The following is a 22,326-nucleotide window of genomic DNA, read 5'->3' as shown; positions in this document are numbered from 1 at the left end:
ATCCAAAGGGCCAATAAATATATGAAAAATAAACATATTCATGTGTAGAACAAAACCAGTAATCAGGGAAATGAAAATTAAAACCACAAGAGGATGCCATCAAATATCCACCAGAATGGCTAAAACTAAAAGGGCTGTTGATGCTCAATATTGGCAAGAATGTGAGGCTACCAGACTCTCATTTCTTGCAAGCAAGGGCAGAAATTAGTGCAGCCACTTTGCAAAACTGATAGGCAGTTGCTACTAAGGCATACAGCCTGAAACTTGGCAATTACACTTCTTGGCAAATACCCAACAGAAACCACTGCACGTATCCTCCAAAAGACATGACTACATGTATCCTCTAAAAGACAGGTATGAGAATGTTCATGGGATTTTTTTCATATGAGCCTGAACTGGAAGCACCTCAAATGTCCATTAATAGTAGAATGGATAAATAAATTGGGGCATAGTCATTCAATGGGATACTCTCCAGCAATGAAAAAACACCCTCCTGGAACTTGCTGGGTGATCCAGCGCTCAGAACTCAGTGCTTTCACTGCCAGGCCCTGGGTTCAATCCCTGGTAGGGGAAGATCTGCAAGCTGTGCAGTGTAGCCAGAAAGCAAACAAACAAACTACCCCCCACTCAAAAAAAAACTTTCTTGTTATACACAGCAACATGGACACAATTTGACACACATAACGCTAAGCAAAAGAAACAAGACACAAAAAAGAACACTGTAAACGATGCTATTTATATGAAGTTCAAAAATAAACAGGACTAATACTTTGGCCACCTTATGCAACAAGTTGACTCACTGGAAAAGACTCTGATGCTGGGAAAGGTTGGGGGCAGGAGGAGAAGGGGACAACAGAGAATGAGATGGCTGGATGGCATCACCGACTCTGTGGACATGAGTTTGAGTGAACTCCGGGAGTTGGTGATGGACAGGGAGGCCTGGCGTGCTGCGATTCATGGGGTCGCGGAGAGTCGGACACGACTGAGCGACTGAACTGAACTGAATAGAAGATAGGATAGAATTACTAGAAATATTTTGCACGTTTAACTGGCTGGTTAAACAAAGGTATGTATAATCAAAAATTAATTGAGCTATATACTTATGTGCATTTCACTATATGCACAAAATATACTTAATATACAAAAATATACCTAAAAAAAATCCCCACCCTCACAATCCCTCCAGCCACACATATTTCTCTTCTCTACTTCATGGCCATAGTTGTCAAAAGATTTATCTGGACTTGTTCCTATCTCACGTATCCCATGCAAGTCTCAACCAGCTCCCATCTGACTTCACCTTCTTTCAGTCTACCAAATAGCCCTCACTAAGGTCTCCCGATGATCTGTGTCACAAAATCTAAAAGACGTTTGTCTTCACCTTGATCTCTCTCAAAATCACTGGACACTGATGACCATGTCTTCCACTTTAGAACATTCTATATCTGTGCAGGCGATAAGGTAGACAGGAGAGGTCACTGGCTCTTAACACTTGAAATGTGGCTAGAGGGACTGAAGCACCGAACTTTCTTTAGTATCTGTAACAGCTCCCCAGGGGATTGCAGTGTGTAGCCAGAGCTGTGACCTACTTGGGGTAGTCATCCACTCAGGTACCTTCATCCAGATCCAAGACTTTAATTTCCAAACTATATCCCAAAGTATAAACTATCTCCTCTTAACTCCAAGCAATATAGCTATCCTTCTGTTTGGCATCTCCTCTTGGGCACCTCAGATTCAACACATCTAAAACAGAACTCAGCGTTCATCCCTCCTGTACCCCATCCCTTCTCAGTGTTCTCTCCTGCAGCCCATGGTCCCATAGTTACTCAGCTTCACAAGCCAGAAACCCAACAGCTCCTTCAACACCACCATATTTCATCATATCAACCCATATTTTATTGTCAATGTCTCTTTAATTTGCTTATGTTCTCCCTCTAAGCATCATTATAGTCCAAGCTACTATCTACCTTTTGCTTAACAACTGTGATTGCCTCCTGGCCAGTTCCTCTGCTTCTATTCTTGTGTCTTAAAAATCTTGCAAAGGCAAATAGAATGTCCCTCTCCCCACAGAAACTTGCAGTGGCTCCCCTCTGAATAGTCTTCAAATACTGACAGACAATCCTGCACCATCTGGCCCCTGCTGACCTCTCCCACCTCATCCCCCGTAAGACTTCCCCCCGTCTCTCCACTCCAGTCCCACTGGCCTTATGTCCCCCACGTTCTTCCCATCCCCAGACCTTTGTATCTGTGGTTGCCTCTATGAAACGTTCTTCCCTTTGCTCTTGACTTCCTCATCATTCAGGTCTCAACCCCAGATCTCTTCCTCAGGAACCCTTTCCTGTCCAGGTCAGCTCCCCTATCATGTGATATTACAGGAGCATGTAAATCTCATTTGCAGCATTTATAATAATTTATACTCACATATTTATTCATGGGATTATTTTATTGCTTTCTTGCCCACACTCAACCTTGCCTGCTAGACTGTAAGGTCCATGGAGGCAGACACAGCACCTGGTTTGGTTTGGTTTTGGCAGCTATATCCTTACATCTCGCACATACTAAGAGCTCAAAAAATATTTATTGACTATATAAATATTTAGTCAATTTACATAGTTCAACTTAAGCCCAGGACTAGCACAGGGCTGGAACCAAGGACAGGACCAAGGTCAGGGCTAGGACCACGGACAGTGTCTGGGGCTGAAAGTTGGTTAGAAACAGCAGCCGGGGCAGCTGTTGACCAGGGAGCTGGCCATGTGTTGATCCTGGCAGGGCTGTATGGTACAAGCCCATTGGAAAACCATTTGGCACAACCAATCAGATCTACTAGAGTTGTGTGCAAACCCGATGACCTGGCAGCTCCACTCCGAGGGATCTACCCACCACAACAGTACTTTTCATAATAGCCTCAGACTGGGAACTACCCAGATGTCTCACATGAGTAGAATGGATTAAGTAACACGTGGTTTGTTCACACAGTGGAATAAAATAAAGTGATGAGAGCAAAGTATAACTATATGCAGTAACACGAATGGGCCTCGCTAATATAGGATGGAGCAAAAGAAGCTAGACACAAAAAAGAACATGCTGAAACATTCTGTTTATGTGACGTTTGGGTCTAGACCATGTTAAATGTCAATCAGTAGAGCTGCAAGTCAGAAATGTGGCACTCTCGGGGGACGGGGGACCGAGAAGGGGCATGGTGGGGAAATCCTGGGGTGCTAAGAACGCACTGTTTCTTGGTCTGAGTGCTGGTCACACGGTTGTATTTGTTTGTGGAATCCACTGAGGCAAGAACTGGGAGCACAGGGAGATGAGGATTGGAGAAGAAAGGTAGTGGGGTAATGGGGGAACCAGAAGGGGCCTCGGTAACAGAGATGTGTGGAGGGTTCAGGCGAAGGGTTAAGGAGTGGTGTTAGCAGGCGCCCCGTTTTTCCAGACCAGGGAGGCTGGAGAGGGAAGGAGAGCAGGGTGAGTGGTGGGAATGCTGAGGAGGAGGTTAGGGGCTGTGACCAGTGCCTCCCACAACACACACACTTCCTGGCTTCCTACGCTTAAAATTCTGAGTCTGAGAAAAAGGAGTTTCCAGGGCTACCAGCCATCACACTCCACCACCATCCCACCAGAGATGGAAGAGGAGCAGGCAACAGGAGCAGAGCGTTTCCACACTGAGAGGCACCCTGCCCCCGAGAGCCCAGCAGAGAGCCTGGCAAGCAGAGAGCTGCCCTTCCCTCAGCCCCTCTCTCAGCCTGGAGTATAGCCCTGGGTGTGAGGTGGGCTCTGACTTACCTTCAAATTCTGTTGCCCTGTGTTGTGCACATCACCAGGTACACACACACACAAATACACATGCATACACAAATGTACTCACATGTGCTTAGCCACAAACACAAATATGAACACACTTCTTGTATCTGTCCGTCCTGAGTTGCTTCAGTCCTGTCCGACTCTTTGCAACCCTATGGACTGTAGCCCGCCAGACTCCTCTGTCCTTGGGATTCTCCAGGCAAGAATACTGGAGCGGGTTGGCATGCACTCCTCCAGGGGATCTTCCCGACCCAGGGATTGAACCCGTGTCTCTTACATCTCTTACACTGGCAGGTGGGTTTTTTACCACTAGCACCTGGGCACTATACATATACTTATATTCATCCAAAGAAGCTTGCATCTTTGCAGGCATACACATTTGAGTATGTGCAGGGGTTTCCTAGCAGTAAAGAACCCATCTCCCAATGCAGAAGACTCGAGTTCGATCCCTGCCTGGGTTGGGAAGAGCCCCTGGAGTAGGAAATGGTAACCCACTCCAGTATTCTTGCCGGGAAATCCAATCGAGAGGAGCCTGGCGGGCTATAGTCCATGGGGTCACAAAAGAGACACGACTTAAGTACTAAACAACAATAACAAGAAGGGCATACACCCCCAAACTCCTCTTCACATTTCTTCCACATCCAGTCATTGAGCGATGTCTAAAAAAGCTGATTTCTCATTGGCTCAGAGGGCAGCTGTGTGAGTCAAAGAACTTGGTTGGAGGGAGGGGAACCACACAGGAGACCCTTCTCCAGAGGAGGCAGAGGTTACAGGGTTCTCCACACCCCTGGGGGTTTTGGGGAGCTGCCAGTCCCCCTCCCCCAACAATCAAATCCTGCACTTCTCCCCCACTTGGTGGGAGCAGGGGGAGGGTCTCTGCAGCGGGAAAGTAGTGAAGCTGGTCTGAGAGGAGAGGCCCGCACAGGCCACACCCCCAGAGCCTCCCTCCCAAGCCCCTCTCCCCCGCGTCTCCACCGCCCGCCTAGCTCCCCATTCCCATTTCTTGGAAGAATCGCGCTCTTCTCTCAGCACCAGGAAAGCAGGAAACTTGGGTGTCCCTTATGTTTCCCTCTCATCGCCCGCCCTCCCGCGGCACCGGGGGTGCCTGCGCGCAGCGGGAAAGGAGCAGAGCACGGGCCTCTCCGTCTTGGCACCCTCCCCATAGTCGGAGGGCTGGCAGGGATGGGGCATCGTCCCAAGCGGTGACTCAGCGTGCAGGGTATTCATGTGGTGGCCAACTTTGACACTTCGCTCATCAGGGACTGCAGGTCCCAGGAGCTGGGGAGAGGGGCTGGCCTCCTGCAGGGATGTTCCAGAGGTGGGGGGGTTTGGCCCCACCCCCATGCTTCTCTCCGTCCCTCGTACCACAAGAAGAGTGAAGGTAGGAGGATTCTAGGGCTGCGAGGACAGGCAGGGAGGGGAGGGCGGGCTGCAGACATTGGGTTGGAAGCAGGTGGCAAGGAGGTAACCGGGAGATGGGGCAGTTGGAAGATCTAAGACACCCCTTATTCTGGGAGGTTCATAGGCCAGAGACGTGGGGAAAAGAAAAGAAAGGATTTCCGGACCCCCACTCCAGTACTCTTGCTTGGAAAATCCCATGAATGGAGGAGCCTGGTGGGCTGCAGTCCATGGGGTCGCTAAGGGTCGGACACGACTGAGCGACTTCACGTTCACATTTCACTTTCACGCATTGGAGAAGGAAATGGCAACCCACTCCAGTGTTCTTGCCTGGAGAATCCCAGGGATGCCATCTATGGGGTCACACAGAGTCGGACACGACTGAAGTGACATAGCAGCAGCAGCAGCAGTGGCAAAGAGTCCTGGGGAGGAGCACTAAGTGACCAGGACTCAAGGAAAAGAAAGTTGAGAAATTGAGGCGCTGGGTCCCCGGGGGTCTGGAGGCAGGGCCTGGGAAAGAGGGGAGGGGGCTGAGGATCTGGGAAGTGGGCGGGGATTGGAAGCGGACAGACAGCAGCTGCGGTGTTTCCGTGTTTCCGAGTTGCTTCCCAGTAGTTCCTCTCAGTTCCATTTCCAGTTGTTTCCAAGCCATTAAATTCTTTCCAGGCGAGATAAGGGTCCCGCCCGTCCCACCCAGGGTGTGTCACGTGTAGGGGGGAGGTTCAGACGGACAGAAGCAGGAGAGCCTGGAAGGGGGATGGAGCGAAGACGGAGCCCCCGTGCCCCCCTGGAGGCATCGCGCAGTCATCCCAGCCCCGCTGAACCGTGAGTCATGGGTGCAAAGCTCTCTGACAAGAATAAGTTTTAGGATTCTCTCCACAGACTCCGTGCCCTTCTCAGACCTAGGAGTCCGAACTCTGTTCCACTGCTTCATTTCCTAAAGGCTCGAGACCCCCAGAACTCCCTCCCGGGGTCTTGCAATCCACCTGCCGCCACCCGGGGAGTCCCCATCTGGATGCTCAAAGAAGTTCCCTCGGCACGTTCCTGGAGTTCTGGCTCAGCCGCTCCAGCCAGATCACCAGCACTTCCCTCCTGAAGTTCAGCCGGCCACCAGCTCAGCCCGGCCTCTGGTTTCTCCCAGCCCCAGCACCGCACCGATAACCACCTCCACCTTGGTGCCGCCCCTGGTCCTGTCCAAACCTCAGTATCCATCCTCCGTGCCCAACTCACACACACACCTGCACTGACTCTTTCTCCCAGACACACCCTCCACGGGGAGTCCCGTCCCCGGTGCATGGTCTTATTTCCTCTGACCCCGCAGAAAGTCCCCGCTCTCCTGGGAGGCTCTCCTGCCAACCTTCACCTGGGGTTTGGGGATAGAGGTCCCCACCTCTCCCGGCTCTTCCTCTGTCTCCCAGAGACGGAGGTTACTTCCTTACCTGGGTAACCAGCAGCTTCAGTGTGTCTGCACCTGCTCTGTCCCGAACTTGGGAAACGGGTTCTCAGGGCAGGGTGGGTGGGCGCCCCTTGGCAGTCCTGAGCTCCTGGGTATCCCCTTGCTCGGTCCCTGCAGCAGGGGCTCACTGAGCCGCGACCCGACTGTCGATCTGGGCTGCGACAGTGAGGAGGAGGGAGACTGCAGCCAGCCGGGGGAGGAGAAGGGGAGGACCAGCATGAGGTCAGGGAGGGGAGCGGAGATAGGGCAGGTCCTCCCACCCGCCCGCCCCTGCCAGGCCCTCCCAACGTCATATGTCACCCCCCCTCTCCTCCCGCCGTCATCCCACCCCCCTCCCTGTCTGGGATCACTGAGTCCCACAGTACCCTCACCTCACCCCCTCCAGCCCTCATCCAACCTCCCCCGTCCCTTCCTTATCCCATTTTTATTCTTCCTCCTCACCCTAATTTGTGTCCAACTTGACATCCCATCCCTCATGTCATTTCTTCTTCCCCACCATTTCTCCACCTGTTGCTCCTGCTCTCTGACTTGTTTCCCCTCTCCCTCCTGGGAACCTCCCCTGCCTCTTCCCAGCTGCCACATCCCACCAGCTGGGGTCTTGCCCCATCTGTCTGATGCCCAGCACCCACTCCTTCATCCCCCTACATTTATCTCCTGGCAGGGGCAGGCAGCAGAGAGGGTGGGTGGCAGGAGGCAACCTCCCTCCCCAGTCCAGCCTGCTCTCCACGAGGAGCCTCCTTGTCCCAGCTCGGCCCCCGCCTGGCCCCACTGCTCCCACCTGCACTGTGTCCCTTTCTCGCCCTGTCTCTGCTGCCTCTCCCCGTCTGTACTGTTCAGTCTCCGGTTCTCAGCTGGGGGGTCAGTGCCCCCTTTTCATTCTCTCAGCTCCGCAGCTTCCTAGAGAAATGGCAGATGAGGCTTGGGCACTGGCTGGACAAGGGCGTGGCCTGAACACCAAGACACAGGCGACTTGGGAAGGAAGGTGGGGTTCACAGGAGACGGAAGGGAAGCCGGAAAGTTAGGAGGAAGGTTTGGGGATGGAGAAAGAGCGAGAGCCAGGTGCAGACATGAGGGTGGGGGGCACATGGCGCGCTGATGTTCTGGAAAGAGGAAAGGGACAGATTCTGTGCTGCAGCGGAGAGGCAGGGGTAGGGAGGGAGTTGTGGGCTGGAGGAAGAGGCCACTTCGATCCTGGGTAGAGATAGGAAGACCGGCCAGAGGGCAGTGGCAGATACCCACATCAGGCTGCTGGGCTGCTTCTCTGGTCTCATTTTCCCACGTGCTTTGCTCCCCTGATGAGGGACTAAAGAAGAGACTTTTGCCGGATAAGAAATATCCGGGCTGAGGGAGGTTTCATGCTGATAAAGTTCTTTCTACCCAACTACAATCCACACCATGGAGGAGAGGCTTGGCCAAGTGACAGCTCGTGGGTGACAGGGAGTGCAGGAGCGCGTGCCTGACCTTGCGCACGGTTGGGGCAGAGGTGTCCGCAAGTCCCCAAGGTCTCGGGTGTGGTGTTTCTGGGCAGGGCACACTGGCCCAGCATGTGGCTCTGCAGAATGCCCCGTGAGCTACTGGTGGCTGAGGGTGAAGCCTTGCGTGTGCGGTCGCATGGGTATCCCCGTGTGTGTCCGTGTGTCTGGGTGTGCATGTTTTTTTTTTTTTTTCCTGGCTTTGATAGGAAAGATGAAGTCAGCATCTTGGATAGAGCTGGGTTCAGCTTCCTTCCTCTGCCTTGGCCCAAAGCCCCCAGAGCCTGAAATAGGTAACAGTTTCCCTCAGGTCTCCATGCAGGGCTTGGGGGAAAGCATGTGAAAGGGTGGAGGGTCTAAAACGGCATTACCTGGAGAGAACAGACTTCAGAGAACAGATTTTCTCTGATACTGCGAGATGCTACTAATTCTAATGGTCATATCCTGCCTCCCCCACTTTTTTTGATCCTATATCCTATATGTTGGTTTTTACTTTTTTCATTTATTTTTCCGCTGCACCACTAGGCATGTGGGATCCTAGTTCCCCCACCAGGGATCAAACTTGCACCCCCTGCAGTGGAAGCGTGGAGCCTTACCCACTGGACCGAAGTATGGCAGTATGGCAGAAGTATGGTCACCATAGGTATTCTTGGCCCAGAGAGTGGCCAGAAGAGCCCGGAGAGAACGGAGGACTGAAATGGTGGGCTTGGGGTGTTTTGGAAGTCCACTTCTCAGGGGAGACAGGATGCTGGAGTCAGAAAAGGGTGCGAGATTCCAGACATTCACAAGCTCACAAGGCATTCAAAGAAGCCGAAGCCACTGGAGGCCTGACAGATACACTTCCAGCTTCTGAGATAAGCATTATCTAAAATGTGATCCACACCCTGGATTTCAGGCTCCTGGAGGAGCTTATGTCTTATATATACGTTTGCCTTTTACCAGAAAAGCCCTGGGCCTTGCATAAAGCAGGTGCTTCATAAATGCCTGTCAACACTGAGTTGCCAAAGGACTGTGAGAGAAGGAAGTGGCAAGAGTGTGTGGCAGGGAGCCTTAGAATGAAGGAAGGGGGTCCAGTGGTCAGAGTGGGGTCACCTTCACCGAGGTGTCCCCCGTGGTGAACAGAAAGGCTGGGGTCTTATTGAGAACTGTTTGTGCTCTGGCTGTTCTCCGAATCCTCAGTCTAGGTGTCTTCAGCTCTGGGCCTCCATCCTTAAATGAACCTCCAAGTTCCTGTCCTACCCTCAGGAGGACTAGAGATAAAAGGTATATAGCAAGGAAGGGAAGAAGCCGAGGAAGACCAGAGGAAGGGCAATTGAGGGCAAGGGCTTGAAGGATAGAGAGGGAGTGAAGAGGCCAGGGGCTGTGATCCAAAGAAGCAGTCCCAGAGAGGGGAAGATAGAAAACAGTTGTGCTGGGCTTCCGTTTACAAAGCCCTTTCCTACACCACAGCATTTTATTAATCCCACTTTATGCTGAGGAAACGGGGACTCGCAGACATTAACGGACTTGGCCGGGTGACTTTGCCTGTGGTGGTGAAGATGGGCCTCAGGCCAGGTTTTCAGATTCCAAAGCCTGTATGCCTCCCCTTCCCCCAAGAAGAGCCCTAGAAAGATAGAAGACTTCGGGCAGAAACAAATGAAGGGCTTCAGGCAGGACTTGCTGGGGAAGGGTGGGTGCTCTAGATTTCTGAAACTTCTTTCTGCATCCAGTTATGATGTAGATTCAGTGGGAAGGAACTGCCAAGTGTAAGTCAGGGGGTCAACACTTCATTATTGACACTGGGGGGTGGGGCAAGGTGGGAGGTGATGAGGAATGTGGGGAGAAAAAACTGATCCTGAGATGAAAGATGGGAGAGAATTAAGAGGCTGGGCTGAAAAACAGGGCAAGAGAGCCACAGGAGGAAGAGTTTGGACCCTTCAAACTTCCTTTGCCTGGAGACATGGGTGTGGGGAAAAGGGAGGAGGGAGGACATTTCTATCTCGTGACAAAAGAAAGTCACACAATTATTTTGTTCTCTGCTCTGGGGCGGGTGGGCGCCCATATTTACCAGAGGGACCCGGGTCGCTGTAGCAACCACACATCTGGGCCCCGGAATCCAGATGTGCTGTATCCAGAAGCCATAGCAGAACGATGAGGCAACGGTGTGAGGCTCTCCAGTCCTGGCCCCACAGCTGAGTGGGGAGGTGAAGGGAGAAGGCGGGAGGGGGGGCGGAAGGAGGAGGAGAGGGCTGGAGCGGGGGAGAAGAGAGGAAGTTATGGAAGGGGACAAGGAATGTGAAGGAAGGAGTGGAAGCAGCAGGGGTGGGGAGGGGGGGAGAAGACCCAGAAGAAAGGGAGCAGACTGTGAAGCGGAGGGGGAGGAAGGGAAAAATACAAAACCCTCGAGAAACCAGCAGATGAACAAAGGGTAAAGGGTGTGAATGAGAAGGTGATAAGTCGGGGCTGGGTAGAGTGCAGAGAAAGGCAGGAAACAAGTCTAGAGAAAAGAGAAGAGGGAGAGACAGTGGACGAAAGTAACGACAGAAAGATACAGAGGGTGTGAGCCAGGAAGGGGTCGACAGGACGCGCAGGAGTGACAGCACATGGAGGTGGCCTTCGCTGGGGCCGCAGCTCGAGCTCAGCATGGGCCTGGAGGGAGGCAGCCAGACTGACCTGCTTTCACCCCCCATGGCACACCCACTCTCCACACCTCTCCTGAGCCTTCCTTCCCACCACCCAGGCCCTTGCCAAGACAGTGAGTCCTGGCTCACACCACAGTGCCAGCTGTCCCCTGCCAACCAGCCAGAGGAGCTACATGCCACACCCCAGAGCCCCCCTTCTGAGAAGCCAGTACTTTAAGCACTCTCCTGAGCTGGCATCAGGAAAGAGAAAAAGTGACGGGACAATGAAACAGTGATGGACCCAGATGGGATAAAAGTGGAATCGAGGAGAAAAGGACCAGGTGAATGGAGAGAGAAAGGAGCAGGTGAGGAGAGAAAGGTGTGTTCACTGTGGACCAGGCATCCTTCACATCATCTTTCCTCCCCACATCAACCTGAGAAGTAGGCAGGAACATCCCATTTTACAGGTAGGGCAACTAAGGCTCAATGTGTTCAAGTAACCTACCAAAGTATTAGTCACTTCATGGCATCTGACTCTGCGACCACATGGACTGCAGCCCACCAGGTTCCTCTGTCCATGGGATTTACCCAGCAAGAATACTGGAGTGGGTTGCCATCCCTTCTCCAGGAGATCTTCCAGACCCAGGGATTGAACCCAGGTCTCCTGCACTGCAGGTGTATTCTTTACCATCTGAGCCACCCGGGAAGCCCAAGATACCCACTAATAAAAGGCAAAACAGGAACTCCAACTCAAGTGCTCTGCCTGCAGAATCCTTGTTCTCCTTGCACGCACTGTCTGGATCAGGCTGGGAAGGGTTCCGGGGACCTTGGGACAGGAAGTGATGGTAGAAGAACCAGGGCTGCCCTCTGGAGGGAGGAAAGGCCTAGTTCCTGGGGGCCCTAGGTTCCAGGTTGCCATAGTTACTTGGTCTGTTTTCACCCCAAACACAGTAATGGGAAGCGGGGGAGCCTGGCTGAACACGTGAGGTTCTTCCCCTGCTTTCAGGCCTGGGCTTGTGGCCCGGGCGGCCCCTGTCCAGTCATCTGGGCGTGGAGCCCAGGCCCAGCCCACGCCCTCCCGTTGACCCAGGACACTCCCGCAGGGCCGGGCCCGAGGTGCTGCTGGACAGGAGCCCCTGACGGGGAACCCCCAGGTTGAGGGAGACTTGGCCCCTCACCTGTTGTCCTATTCTCCTTCCTCCTAATTAGAAAGCACAGCCTTTCCTGCTGGCCCCGCAATTGTCCTTTTCTTTCAACTGGACTCTCAAGTCTCAGCTTCCTCCAGCATGGGGCTGAGGAGATGCTTCTCAGCGTCCCTCTTCCCTCTGAACACTGCCTCCTTCTCCGCTGTGCCTCCTCCTTGCTGGGCTCAGCGCCCCTGGCCCTAGCTCCCTTGTTTGTTCAAGCTGCTCCTCCTGGAAAGCTAGGGGGAAGAACCTGCTAGAATGCAGGGGACCCAGGGAGCCTGCCCATTCACCCTGAAGGGCGTGGGGCCCCCTGTCCTTCCTGTTTACTCAGACACATTCCAGAATCTGCACTCTCTAGCCTGTCACACCATGGGAGATCCCTCCCCCGCTCCCCCACAGACACCAGACATAACCCTCCCGCGCGTTACAGGGCTGGGGAGAAGGGGATGACGTGAGGTCTGTGATCGCACACCCACTCCACCCCAGAGCTAGCCGTGTCCTCGGGGCTCGGCTCTCTGACACACTGGCCCTACAGCAGCCACGTTCCCCCAAATGACCCATCACAAGCCAGGAAGGCAGGCACCATACCTTCAATTCCCTCCAAGTTGTTTATTCATAATAAAAAAGAAGATATGCCCATACATCCACCTGACCTCCCTCTGCCATGTCTCATGGACTCCTAGGAACTAGCTCCAAAATGTAAAAACTTCCCTTGTCCCACCTGGGGACTAAAATTCCCAACTCCACCCCCCAAAACAGAAACACAAGAATAAAGAGTGTACCGGGGCCCACTCACCCCAAAACTTAACTTCACTCAGCACCCTCAAGGAAAGAAGCAGGGACTGGGGGTTCATAGAAATGAGAGGAGCTCTATATTCCATAAAAGGGGTGAGAAGAGAAGAGAACTTCCACCCACCTCCAAATACGTGCTTAACCCCCACACCCTGTCTTCCCTTTACAAATTGCCGCAAGCCCAGGGATCAGGAAAATTCAAAACAGTCCCACTTGGTTGCTCCCACCCCTACCCCCCAGTTCTAAGTCAGTGTGAGTCATAAAGGTCAGAGATGATTGAGGTAGAGGGCTGATGGGTGGCCTGATGGGCCTGGCTGGCTGCTGCAGAAGCTGGCAAGGGGCCACCTGTGGCATTGCCCGGGGTTGAGGATGGCTGTTTTCGTAGTGAGGGGGGCACTGTGGAGGTCTTGATGTGAATCACTCTGGTATCCATGACCTCACACTCGATCTGCATCATCTCCTCATAGTCCCCAGGGGGCCCCCGGCCTGACAGGGTCTCTGTGAGAAGGGGAGAGTTAAGGGAGAGGAGAAGGGGAAGGCAGAGAGGTCAGAAAAGCAGAGGTGGTCAGGGAGGAACGGGCAGTGATGGGGAGGCAGATCCAGAGGGTGTTAAATGAGAAGGTAGGGATGGAGTTGGTGTAGGGAGAAGAAAGAAGTGACAGGGGCAGGGGGGGAGGTGGAGGCGGGGGTGGGGGTGGATGACAGTGACGAATGTAAGATCGCAGAGGAGAGAACATCAAGAGAAAAAAAAGAAGTAAGACTCTGGCAGGTTCCCAGCCCACCCCGGCCTCCCGGCCCACAGGCCTAAGCATCTTCACCAGGGAGGACCCACGTCTCATCTTCCTCCCATCAGTCTCTTGCATTTTGTTTTTCTCCAGCCATTTCTGGCTTCCTCTCTAGCATCACTCTGGAATCCCCACTCCTGTCATTTCCCCCCTCAACTCTTCATGCTGGATCTCCCCATTGGAACTTCCTTATTTCTCAATTTCAGGACCCGTCCCCACACTGGGCAGGGAAAGAATTACCATTGGGGGCCATAGCGGGCATCACCAGGGACATCTTGGGCCGGGAGGTCTTGTTGTGGCTGATGGCTGGGAGCAGCAAGTGGTCCTGGGGACAGAGGGGCCAGGCCGGGAGGGTGGAGGAAAAGGTGCTGACAGGCTCCCTGGCCCTGCTCTACAGCCTCGACCTGCAGAGAGACTGCTGGGGAACCCAGGATGAGGGAATGGGGCCCACGGGAAAAACTCACCCTTCGGAAGGAGACAACATAAAATGTGTCTTCCCGTCGGTCAATTGCATCCAGGAACTCAGGCTGCGAACGGTCTGGTTGGCGATACAGCTGCAGCTGGCCCACAGAATCCCTGGACAGGTAGGAAAATGGGATTGGCGAGGAACCAAGCCCAGCGACCAGTTCCCACTGGGGAAGAGGGGAGAGGGTGACAGGAGACCCCCAGGGGATGAGGGAAGCATAAGGCCCTGGGGGCAATGATGACACACACGGGACAGCTCCTTTAGAGGGGAACCTTGCTTAATAAATAAGTACCCCCTTCAAGACTCACCTTTCTGGGGGCCCAGGGGGTTGGGTGGGGACTGCCTTAACTGGAGGCGACTTCTTCCGCAGCTGAGACTTCTGGAAGGAGAAGTATATAAGGATTTGAAGAGGATGAAGGGCAAAGAGACAGACGGCCCCGACAAACAGACAACATCGAACACCCACCCTCCCTCCCACCACCCCAACTGCTTACAATCCCTAGCATGTTTAGTCCTTCCCTGAACCAGCCCCACTCCCTCCTACCTGCTTCTCCTGGGCTCTCTGGGGTGTCTTTCGCCGGCCTCTCTGGTGGCGCTGGACCCAGCCACTCAGCTCGTCGGCAAGCCTGGGGGAGCAGAAGAAGGGGACACCTCCATGCCGGGCCAAGATGCCCACTCTTCTGCCCTGCACAGTGGAGGGAAGGGGAGAGGGCACGGGGAGCTGGTGCTTCAGCACACAAGGTCAGCCAGGCCGTCGGGGAGGGGCCTCGGGACACAGGGAGGACACCCCAGTCATGAACCCCCCACCTCAGGGACTCGGTTCGGTTGAAGTGCCGGCAATCCGAGGAGAGGAAGAGCTGGTCCAGGTCTCTCAGCAGCAGCTCCCTGGTGTCCCCGGGGAAGGCTGTCAGGTTCCTGGAGTGAGGCAGAGAGGGGGCATGACCCAGGGTGCCCAACACTGCCCCGTCAACAGGAAAGGTCATGCTGGCATGAGAACAATTCTGTTGCTGTGTGCGTGCTCAGCCATGTCTGACCCTGTATGAACCCATGGGCCGTAGCCCTCCAGGCTCCTCTATCCATGGAGTTTTCCCGGCAAGAATATTGGAGTGGGTTGCCATTTCCTTCTCCAGGGGATCTTCCCCAACCCAGGGATCAAACACGTGTCTCTTGGGTCTCCTGCACTGGCAGGTGGATTCAACTGGGAAACCTGGCTCCCCCTCAAAAAGGAAAGGTCACTTTAGGGGAGAAGACACAGCCAGCACCCCTAAAACAGAGAGGGCCCTCTCCTCACCTGAAACTTGCGCGGCCCTCGGGGCTGGGCTGGGGCTCCTCAGAGTCCTGGAAGGGATGCTGGGGGGGCTCAGCTCCATGAACTGGCTCTTGTGCCGAGAACTCCAGCAAGTGTCTCCGGGGTCGAGACTCCCCTCTGCTCATCCGAGGAGAGATGGAAGCTGGAGGAGGCTCACTGATGCTGTGGATAGAAAAGGATGGAGCACGAAGAAGAATTCCAGCTTAACTGAGGGCCTGGGTAAGAGGGAGGGCTCTGCAGATAGCCTGCCTGGTTCCAATTTGTGCTGCAAGACTGACTCTCTTCATCTGCAAGATGGATTGAGAACAGTCCCTACCCACAGAGCCAGATAACACTAGAAAAAGAGTGCTTAACCGAGGGCCCAGAACTCAGTAAGCACTTGATAAATAGTCACTATGTTTATCGATGTTCTCATGACCATCTCCTCCGGGACGTACCATTTATGACAGAAATGATGGAACATGAAGGGGCTAGGGACTAGCTGGCTACACCATCAGTGCCAAGGACACCAGAGCTGTCTGTGTGTAAGTGATACAAGGGACTGTGCCACAGAGGCAATCAAGCGGCCGACAGGCAGGCTCCACCTACAAGGTTCTGGGGAGACAATGAAGGTCTCACCTCACAGGCCCAAAGTTGAAAGCAATGAAGAGAAGGAAGACCATGGCGCAGACCACCTTCCTGTTTCCAGACCCTAACTTGAGCTCGCTGTTCTAAGATACAGAGAAAGAGAGGCCGGAGACAGTGAGTCATCCCAGGGAGCCCGCACTCCCACTGGTCTCCCCAGGCCTCCACGGTCTCACCTCAGTCAGCAGGGCCTCCAGCCGCCGGCGGAGGGCAGCATTCTCCCGCCTGAGCTGCTGGTTGTCGGCCAGCACGGCCTGCAGCCGGGCTTCCAGCCCCTGCAGGTACTCTTTCTTCTTCCTGCGGGACTGGCAGGCCGACTCCCGGTTCTTGATCATCCGCTGCTGCCGCTTCAGCAGCTTGGCCTGGGCACCGGAGGGTCAGAGGGAGAGTGAAAGCAGGGCGGGGGAAGGGAAGCACGCCCCGCCACCCCAGGGACTGACTACCCAAAATTCACTGGGCCACCTCTACCTGCAGAGCCAGAGAGGGGTTCTTCCTCTCTGCTAAAACATTTCAGGGAAGGGGCCCTTCTCTCCACCACTTCCTACCCCTGTGCCTCAGAGCTGCGAGAAGTCGGACTGTAGGAGGAACTTCCCCACCCAGGTTCTTGGCAGAACCTCAGTTCTTTTCCTTGATGAGTGGTCTTCCTTCTTCGCAATTCTCCTTTTTTAGGACCCAAAGTTTAAGCTTGCTATAGTTAGAGAACAGTTTACCTGGCTTTCCCCAAGGAAGCAGCCTCCCTCTTCTATAACACAGGATGACTCCTCTGGCTTTGATTTACTAAGACCACTCCCACTTCTCCATCTGCAGGGACAGCAAACCTGAGGATCCCAAAACTACACGGGGTTGATTAAAGGGGTCCACGCTGACCTTGAGGATCATCTTATGGGCCTGCCTGCTCACTTTTTTGCTCCCTCTCACTCCGCAGTCTCTCCCCTCCCCATTACTAAGCCTTCCTCCTCCTCTCCCCAGTAAATAACTTACATCCACCTCAGGTGGGCAGGAGTTCCCAGGCATAGGGGCTGGAACAATGCTCTTCCTCTCAGGCCGTGGAGTAGGAGGGGTCGGTCCCTCAGGCTGGACTCGAATAGCACCTTGGATGAGGACAACTGGGGACACTGGGGCAAGTGGACAGGAGAGGGAGGTCTGAGAGCTGGAAGTCAGGTGGTTTCCTTGTGTCCATACCCACACCTGAGCACCCAAGGGTCAGGACGCCGGGTGGCAGTGAGCTCCCTGAGGAGGTCAGCCCAGGCCACCTCCTTCTCTCCTTCAGTACCTGGGGGTGGCTGGACAAGGGGCTGCAAAAGGATGGTGGTGCTGGGAGGCATGGCTCTGGGTGGCATTGGGACAGTGGTTATCACCACAGGTTTGGGCTGCAGTGGTGGCTTCCGGGAGGGCAGGGCTTTGCCTGAAGGAAGGTGAAAGGAAACAAGGAAAGGATGTCAGGACAACAGGCCTCTGGCCAGGGACCCAAGGTGTCACGAGACTCATTACCTGAGGAGCCATCAGAGGACAGGCCCATGCTGATCTGGACAGCTCCAGGAGGGGGGCCGGGGACATCCCACAGGAGACACCCCTGAGGGGATGGGGACTCTGTCTTCACTTCCAGGACCTCCTCTCCTATGAAAGCCTACATGGGGAAGACATGTGAGTCAGGAAGAGTGCTGAGGAGGAGGAGCCAAAGAACAGAAAGCCCTCACACCTCTGAGAGTCAGGAGGAACTCACCCGCGTGCTGGAGGGAGGAGCGGAGTGCATGCTCACCTGGCTGGGGGACTCTGCAGAGAGCAGGGGAGCCTCCGAGTTGATGGAGGAAGATGGAGAGACAGGCTCTATCTTAATCTGAACATCTGAGGGATGGCAGGATGAGACAAAGAGCTGGGTGTCAGATAAACACTGAAGGAGAAGAGGGCTAAGGTGCAGAAATGGGAGACACAGTCACTTCCCCTTGTACTGGAAGTAAAACTACTGCCTCTCCTCCGACCTCTTTTCTCAGAAAGGACTCCCTTCTCCTTCCTTGGTCCCTCTCAGCTGTTTCCACCACTGCCATTTCCCTCAAGGTTGTCCTTGCGCGTCAGCTGTCCCTTTCTTCCTCACACACCTTGTTCATTCACATGGTGGAGGCCCACACAGGGAGATTCGGTATATTCTCATGGGCCCAAATTCCTGTCTGGCTGGACACCTCATCTTGGCCCAACGCGATCATGCATCACCACGCTGACAACTGCTCGGCCTGCATCTCTACCCTTGACTGCTCCCCTGCACCCGGATTCTGACTCCCAAGCTGCCTGCTGGTCACTTTCATTCTCACATCCCTCCATTTACCCAAATTCAACTGGCCTTAACACAGGGCTCACTGCTTGTCCCTTTACACAGATCCCCTTCCTACCGTCAGCCTTCAAAGCTCAGTCACCTCTGAGCCTTCACTGCCTTTGTTAAATCTATCTGTAAGACTTGTTGATTGCCTCATGGAGGTTAACCTAGCTGAAGGCCAGATTCAGCTCCAAAGTCAATGGTCCACTACTACCTCTGGTTCATAGCTTGGATTTTGACACATAATTATAAGATTACCAATACTGTTATTTTAAAATCTCAAGTCTGTTTATGTATTTCAATAGGTAATACAGTCATATAATACAAGATCCCAAAGGAACAAAGGGAAATTCAGTAAGTCTCCTTTCCTTCCTTGTCCACCAGCCAGAACCTCTCCACAGAGGTGACCACTGTCTGAGCTATTTAACCATATGTTAACCTTCATGAGACTCTCCAAAAGCAAGGACTAGGTCTTGTGTTTCATGTCTATCAAAGGGATGGGTAAAGTGCATGGGTGCCTGCGTGATAAGTCATTTCAGTCACGTCAGACTCTTTGTCCATGGGATTCTCCAGGCAAGAATACTGGAGTGGGTTGCTCTGCCCTCCTCCAGGGGATCTTCCTGACCCAGGGACTGAACCCACAACTCTTACGTCTCCTACATTTGGCAGGCAGGTTCTTTACCACTAGCACTACCTGGGGAGCCCAGGTAAAGTACAGGCCCTCAAAAAATACCTATATATTCAGTTCAGTTCAGTTCAGTCACTCAGTCGTGTCCGACTCTTTGCGACTCCATGAATCACAGCACGCCAGGCCTCCCTGTCCATCACCAACTCCCGGAGTTCACTCAAACTCATGTCCATCGAGTTGGTGATGCCATCCATCCATCTCATTCTCTGTCGTCCCCTTCTCCTCCCGCCCCCAATCCCTCCCAGCAGCAGAGTCTTTTCCAGTGAGTCAACTCATCGCTGAGGTGGCCAAAGTATTGGAGTTTATTAGGGGAGAATCTGACTCCAAGAACACTATCCTTTGCAAACTCATCAACAATCTTTTCACTGATATAGACTTTTCAATCCTTATTTTGTTTCTCCTCTTTGTAATACTTAATCATATGCTGGATATGAGCTGTTTGTCCCTCCAAATCCCTCCCCACCCTCCCCTGCCCTGCTCTGAGGCCCAGGAGGAAAACGTGTGTGGCTCTCTTGTCTTCAAGTTTCTGGCTGAACTTCAACCAATGGGAGGTAGTACTAAGAAACCCTGAAGTCACCTTGAAATCAATCAACAAGTCCCACATTGAATTCATCATGCTCCCTGCCAGGAAGCTTCGGCCCCTGCAGTCGCTATCCAGCGATTGGTACCCTCACCCACGGGGTGGCTGCCCTCATCAGAAACCCAGGCACGTTCTTTTACCCCTACTCACCTTCAATGCCCAGGAGTTCACTGCACTCACACATTCTAATTCACTCTTTCTCAGATCTGCCTTCTTCTCAGCATCTGAGTGTCTCACCTGACTAACCTCATGGACCTCTTTCTTGGTCCTCCTTCTGCCTCCGGTCCTGAGTTTCTGCAATCCAGTGTCTACCTTGCCAGCAGAGTCATCTTCCTAATCACACTGTTCTCTTGCCTGACTCTTCAAAGGCACAGAACTGCCCACAGGAAAAAAGCTAAGAGTCCCTAAGCAGGGTTCCTACCTGGCCTTGAAGCTTCTGAATCTCCTGGCCCTTCCCTACTCCCCCTCCTTACATCCACTCTAAAGAGATGCAGGTTCCTTATAAACACACTAGTCCCTACAGTCTTCTTCTGGCTAATTCCAATCTATCTTTCAAAACTCAGCTCAGGAAACCCCTCCTCCACGAGTACATCCTTGATCTAGCCCCAGCTGGGTGAGATGCCCCCTCTTATAAGCTTTCATGGCACCCTGTGATAATCTCTATTCTAGAATTACCATACTTTAGTTGTCTTTCTCCCACACCAGAGTATGGGATCCTTAAGTCAGTGAGGTGTAACGTGTTCTTCATCTTTGCAACTCAGCACCCTGTCCAGTATCTGGCATGGAGTAGGTGCTCAATAAATGTAGGTGCTGAATAAACATGCAAGAATAAATAGACACACACACACCCCCACACCCACTCACACTCTATCTTGGTAAAGCCTGGGGATGACGCAGGCTATTATTACCTGAAGGATCATCAGAGGTGGGGCTGACATTGATCTGGATGGTTTCAAATGGAGATGTTGGATCATCTCCTAGGAGACAGAGTGGGGGTGCCAAGGATTCTGACTTCACAACCAGCATGTCCCCTACACCAGGGGCCTGGGTAACAGTGAGGGTGAAGTGGAGGGACAGAAACAAGAAAGAAAACAAAAAGGACATGTTGAGAGTAAAAAGCCAGGACAGAAGCCTTATAGTTTACAAACCACCAGTTACTTGACATTCTGGTTTGAAAGGTAGTCAGCATCTTGCTAACCTGTGTCTGGCCCCTTGTTCTCTTTCTATTTTATTCCTAGGAAGGTGGATAAAGTCTCATGATTTTAAATATTGCAGTGGACAACCTGGACAAGAACAGTTCCAGAATTCTCAGCGGTTAACAACTCTCTTCTTCCCTGTCCCCCGACCCCGCAATGGCTGCCACATTTCTCTATATATTAAAACACTCCATCTTCGATTCTAGATAATCAAGTGGAAATGTAAAAAAATGAAGACATAAATGGAAAAGGTAGAAAAGAACCTCCCCCCTCCACCCCATGACCTGCAGCCCACAAAACATTCCCTTAGCATCAATACGTGAAGGCAAGGGAACTGAGTCCCGGTCACAGAGAGGAGGACGGAGATGACTCTCTCACCTGGCTGGAGGGCTCTGTGGAAAGATGCGATGATTCAGAGCTCAGGGAGGAGGAAGAGCAGGGGGAGGATGGCTCAGACTTCACCTGGAGATCTGAAGGAAAAGGGGATAGAAAATAACCACGAAGCAGAACCTGACAAGAGCCCCCAAAGCGCCCAAGGACATGGGGTAAAAACCCCTCACTGGGCAAGGGAGAAGGAACACAGATCGGGTTAAAGCGGGAGAGGAGTACACAGGCGCTCAGGTGGAAGAGGCTTGAGGATAAGAGGACCTGCACAGTTTCTGGGAAACAATGGGAAGATGAGGGTTTCTGAAAGGATGAGGGAATCACAAAGGGTATCTTACCTGGGAAGATAGGCAGAGAGTCCCAGGGGGGTTCAGGAGGGCTGACGTCCATCCCCAAGTCCAGGGAGCTGCTACCAAACTGAACAAGGGAGCCGGGTATTAGAAGGCATAAGTGTGAGGATGAAGGGGTGCTCCAGCTGAGCGCAGGCTTGGGGATGAGTCCCGTTTCTGGGACCACTCCCACCCACCAACGGTGAGAGACAAGGCTTGGGGAGCGATACCGGGACATCCTGCTCCGGACAACGGAAGAGCTGCGTCTGCTCCTCGGCCACTTCATCCAAGCCGGCGTACAAAGTGCTGTCTGCAAGAGGTGCGGAGGGTCGGGGGTCGTCCGGTAGCGCAACCTTCAGATCCTCACAGAGCCCTCGCCCCATCCCTCATTGGCTCGGCTCTGCCAGACCCACCGCCCGCCCACTTGAAAAGTGATATAGCCAAAGAACTTCAGTCCCTCCTTCCCCAATCCCGGAACAATTCCACTTTTCCGCGGGAGCGGAGGTCTTCCCCGACTCCCGCATCCCCCAAAGCACAACTAGCCCCCCTGTTCCGCCCTTCTTCAGACGATCGATTCCGTATTTGCCCAGCCTTCCTCTTTAAGCCTCCGCTTCTTCCAACGTGCCTCAGGGGCACAGCAGGCCACAGCCCTATCCATTCCCCAAGGCGCCTCACTCCACGCACCCCAGTCCTCCGGGCTCAGCAAGTTGTCGGTGAAAAAGCGTGTCGGGTCCGCAATCTCGCTGAGGATCATCAGCTCCGCCATCTTTCCCCCCGCCCCCCAACCATGAGCGGTTCCCAAGGCCCGCCTCTTCCCCATCATCGACGAATCAATCGACTCTTAAAAAGGGAGGGGGCGTCCCGGAAGTCCTACCGACCAGTAAGAGGCCTGGGTACTGAGCACATGCGTCAATAGAAGAGGCGGTCGTACAAGCTGGGCCAATGGGA

The 22,326-nt window shown here is 53.4% G+C and overlaps 2 protein-coding genes across 8 annotated transcripts in view; both read right to left on the bottom strand.

Moving 5' to 3' along the window:
• The window catches only part of TNXB (tenascin XB), a 56,874-nt gene extending 50,036 nt beyond the window's left edge, over positions 1–6,838 (bottom strand). For 6 of the 7 annotated variants that reach the window (XM_088831138.1, XM_088831142.1, XM_088831143.1 and 3 more), the window contains exon 1: positions 6,642–6,838. The gene's annotated coding sequence lies outside the window, so the exon portion shown is untranslated. The remainder of the gene's footprint in view (positions 1–6,641) is intronic. The other variant, XM_088831139.1, reaches the window with a different exon arrangement.
• On the bottom strand, positions 6,708–22,213 carry ATF6B (activating transcription factor 6 beta). The gene is made up of 19 exons (XM_088831144.1): positions 22,063–22,213; positions 21,609–21,688; positions 21,388–21,466; positions 21,044–21,135; positions 20,378–20,513; positions 17,653–17,738; positions 17,385–17,520; positions 17,167–17,298; positions 16,875–17,008; positions 16,070–16,255; positions 15,888–15,979; positions 15,252–15,431; positions 14,768–14,875; positions 14,505–14,586; positions 14,269–14,339; positions 13,959–14,070; positions 13,735–13,819; positions 7,437–13,207; positions 6,708–6,838 (listed from the first exon to the last, which is right to left on the bottom strand). The coding sequence occupies exons 1-18, from the start codon at positions 22,199–22,201 to the stop codon at positions 12,957–12,959; spliced, it is 2,181 nt and encodes a 726-aa protein (XP_088687270.1). The 5' UTR covers positions 22,202–22,213; the 3' UTR covers positions 6,708–6,838; positions 7,437–12,956.
• Between the last annotated feature and the right edge of the window lie 113 nt (positions 22,214–22,326).

This window comes from Moschus berezovskii, chromosome 23 (genome assembly GCF_049115385.1).
Source record: "Moschus berezovskii isolate FMDL1 chromosome 23, NW_MosBer_1.0, whole genome shotgun sequence".
In the NCBI taxonomy this organism is placed as follows: domain Eukaryota; kingdom Metazoa; phylum Chordata; class Mammalia; order Artiodactyla; family Moschidae; genus Moschus; species Moschus berezovskii.
Note: the sequence above shows the minus strand (reverse complement) of the source record. Positions and strands in the feature narration are given on the sequence as shown.

Bases quoted from the DNA above. Each gene is read 5' to 3' on its own strand.
- ATF6B (XM_088831144.1), bottom strand. From the start codon at position 22,201: ATGATGGGGAAGAGGCGGGCCTTGGGAACCGCTCATGGTTGGGGGGCG. The intron at 17,739-20,377 runs GTAATAATAGCC...GCCATCCCTCAG, and splicing joins CACCTCTGATGATCCTTCAG to ATGTTCAGATTAAGATAGAG. The intron at 13,820-13,958 runs GTGAGTTTTTCC...CTCTGTCCCCAG, and splicing joins ATGTTGTCTCCTTCCGAAGG to GACCACTTGCTGCTCCCAGC.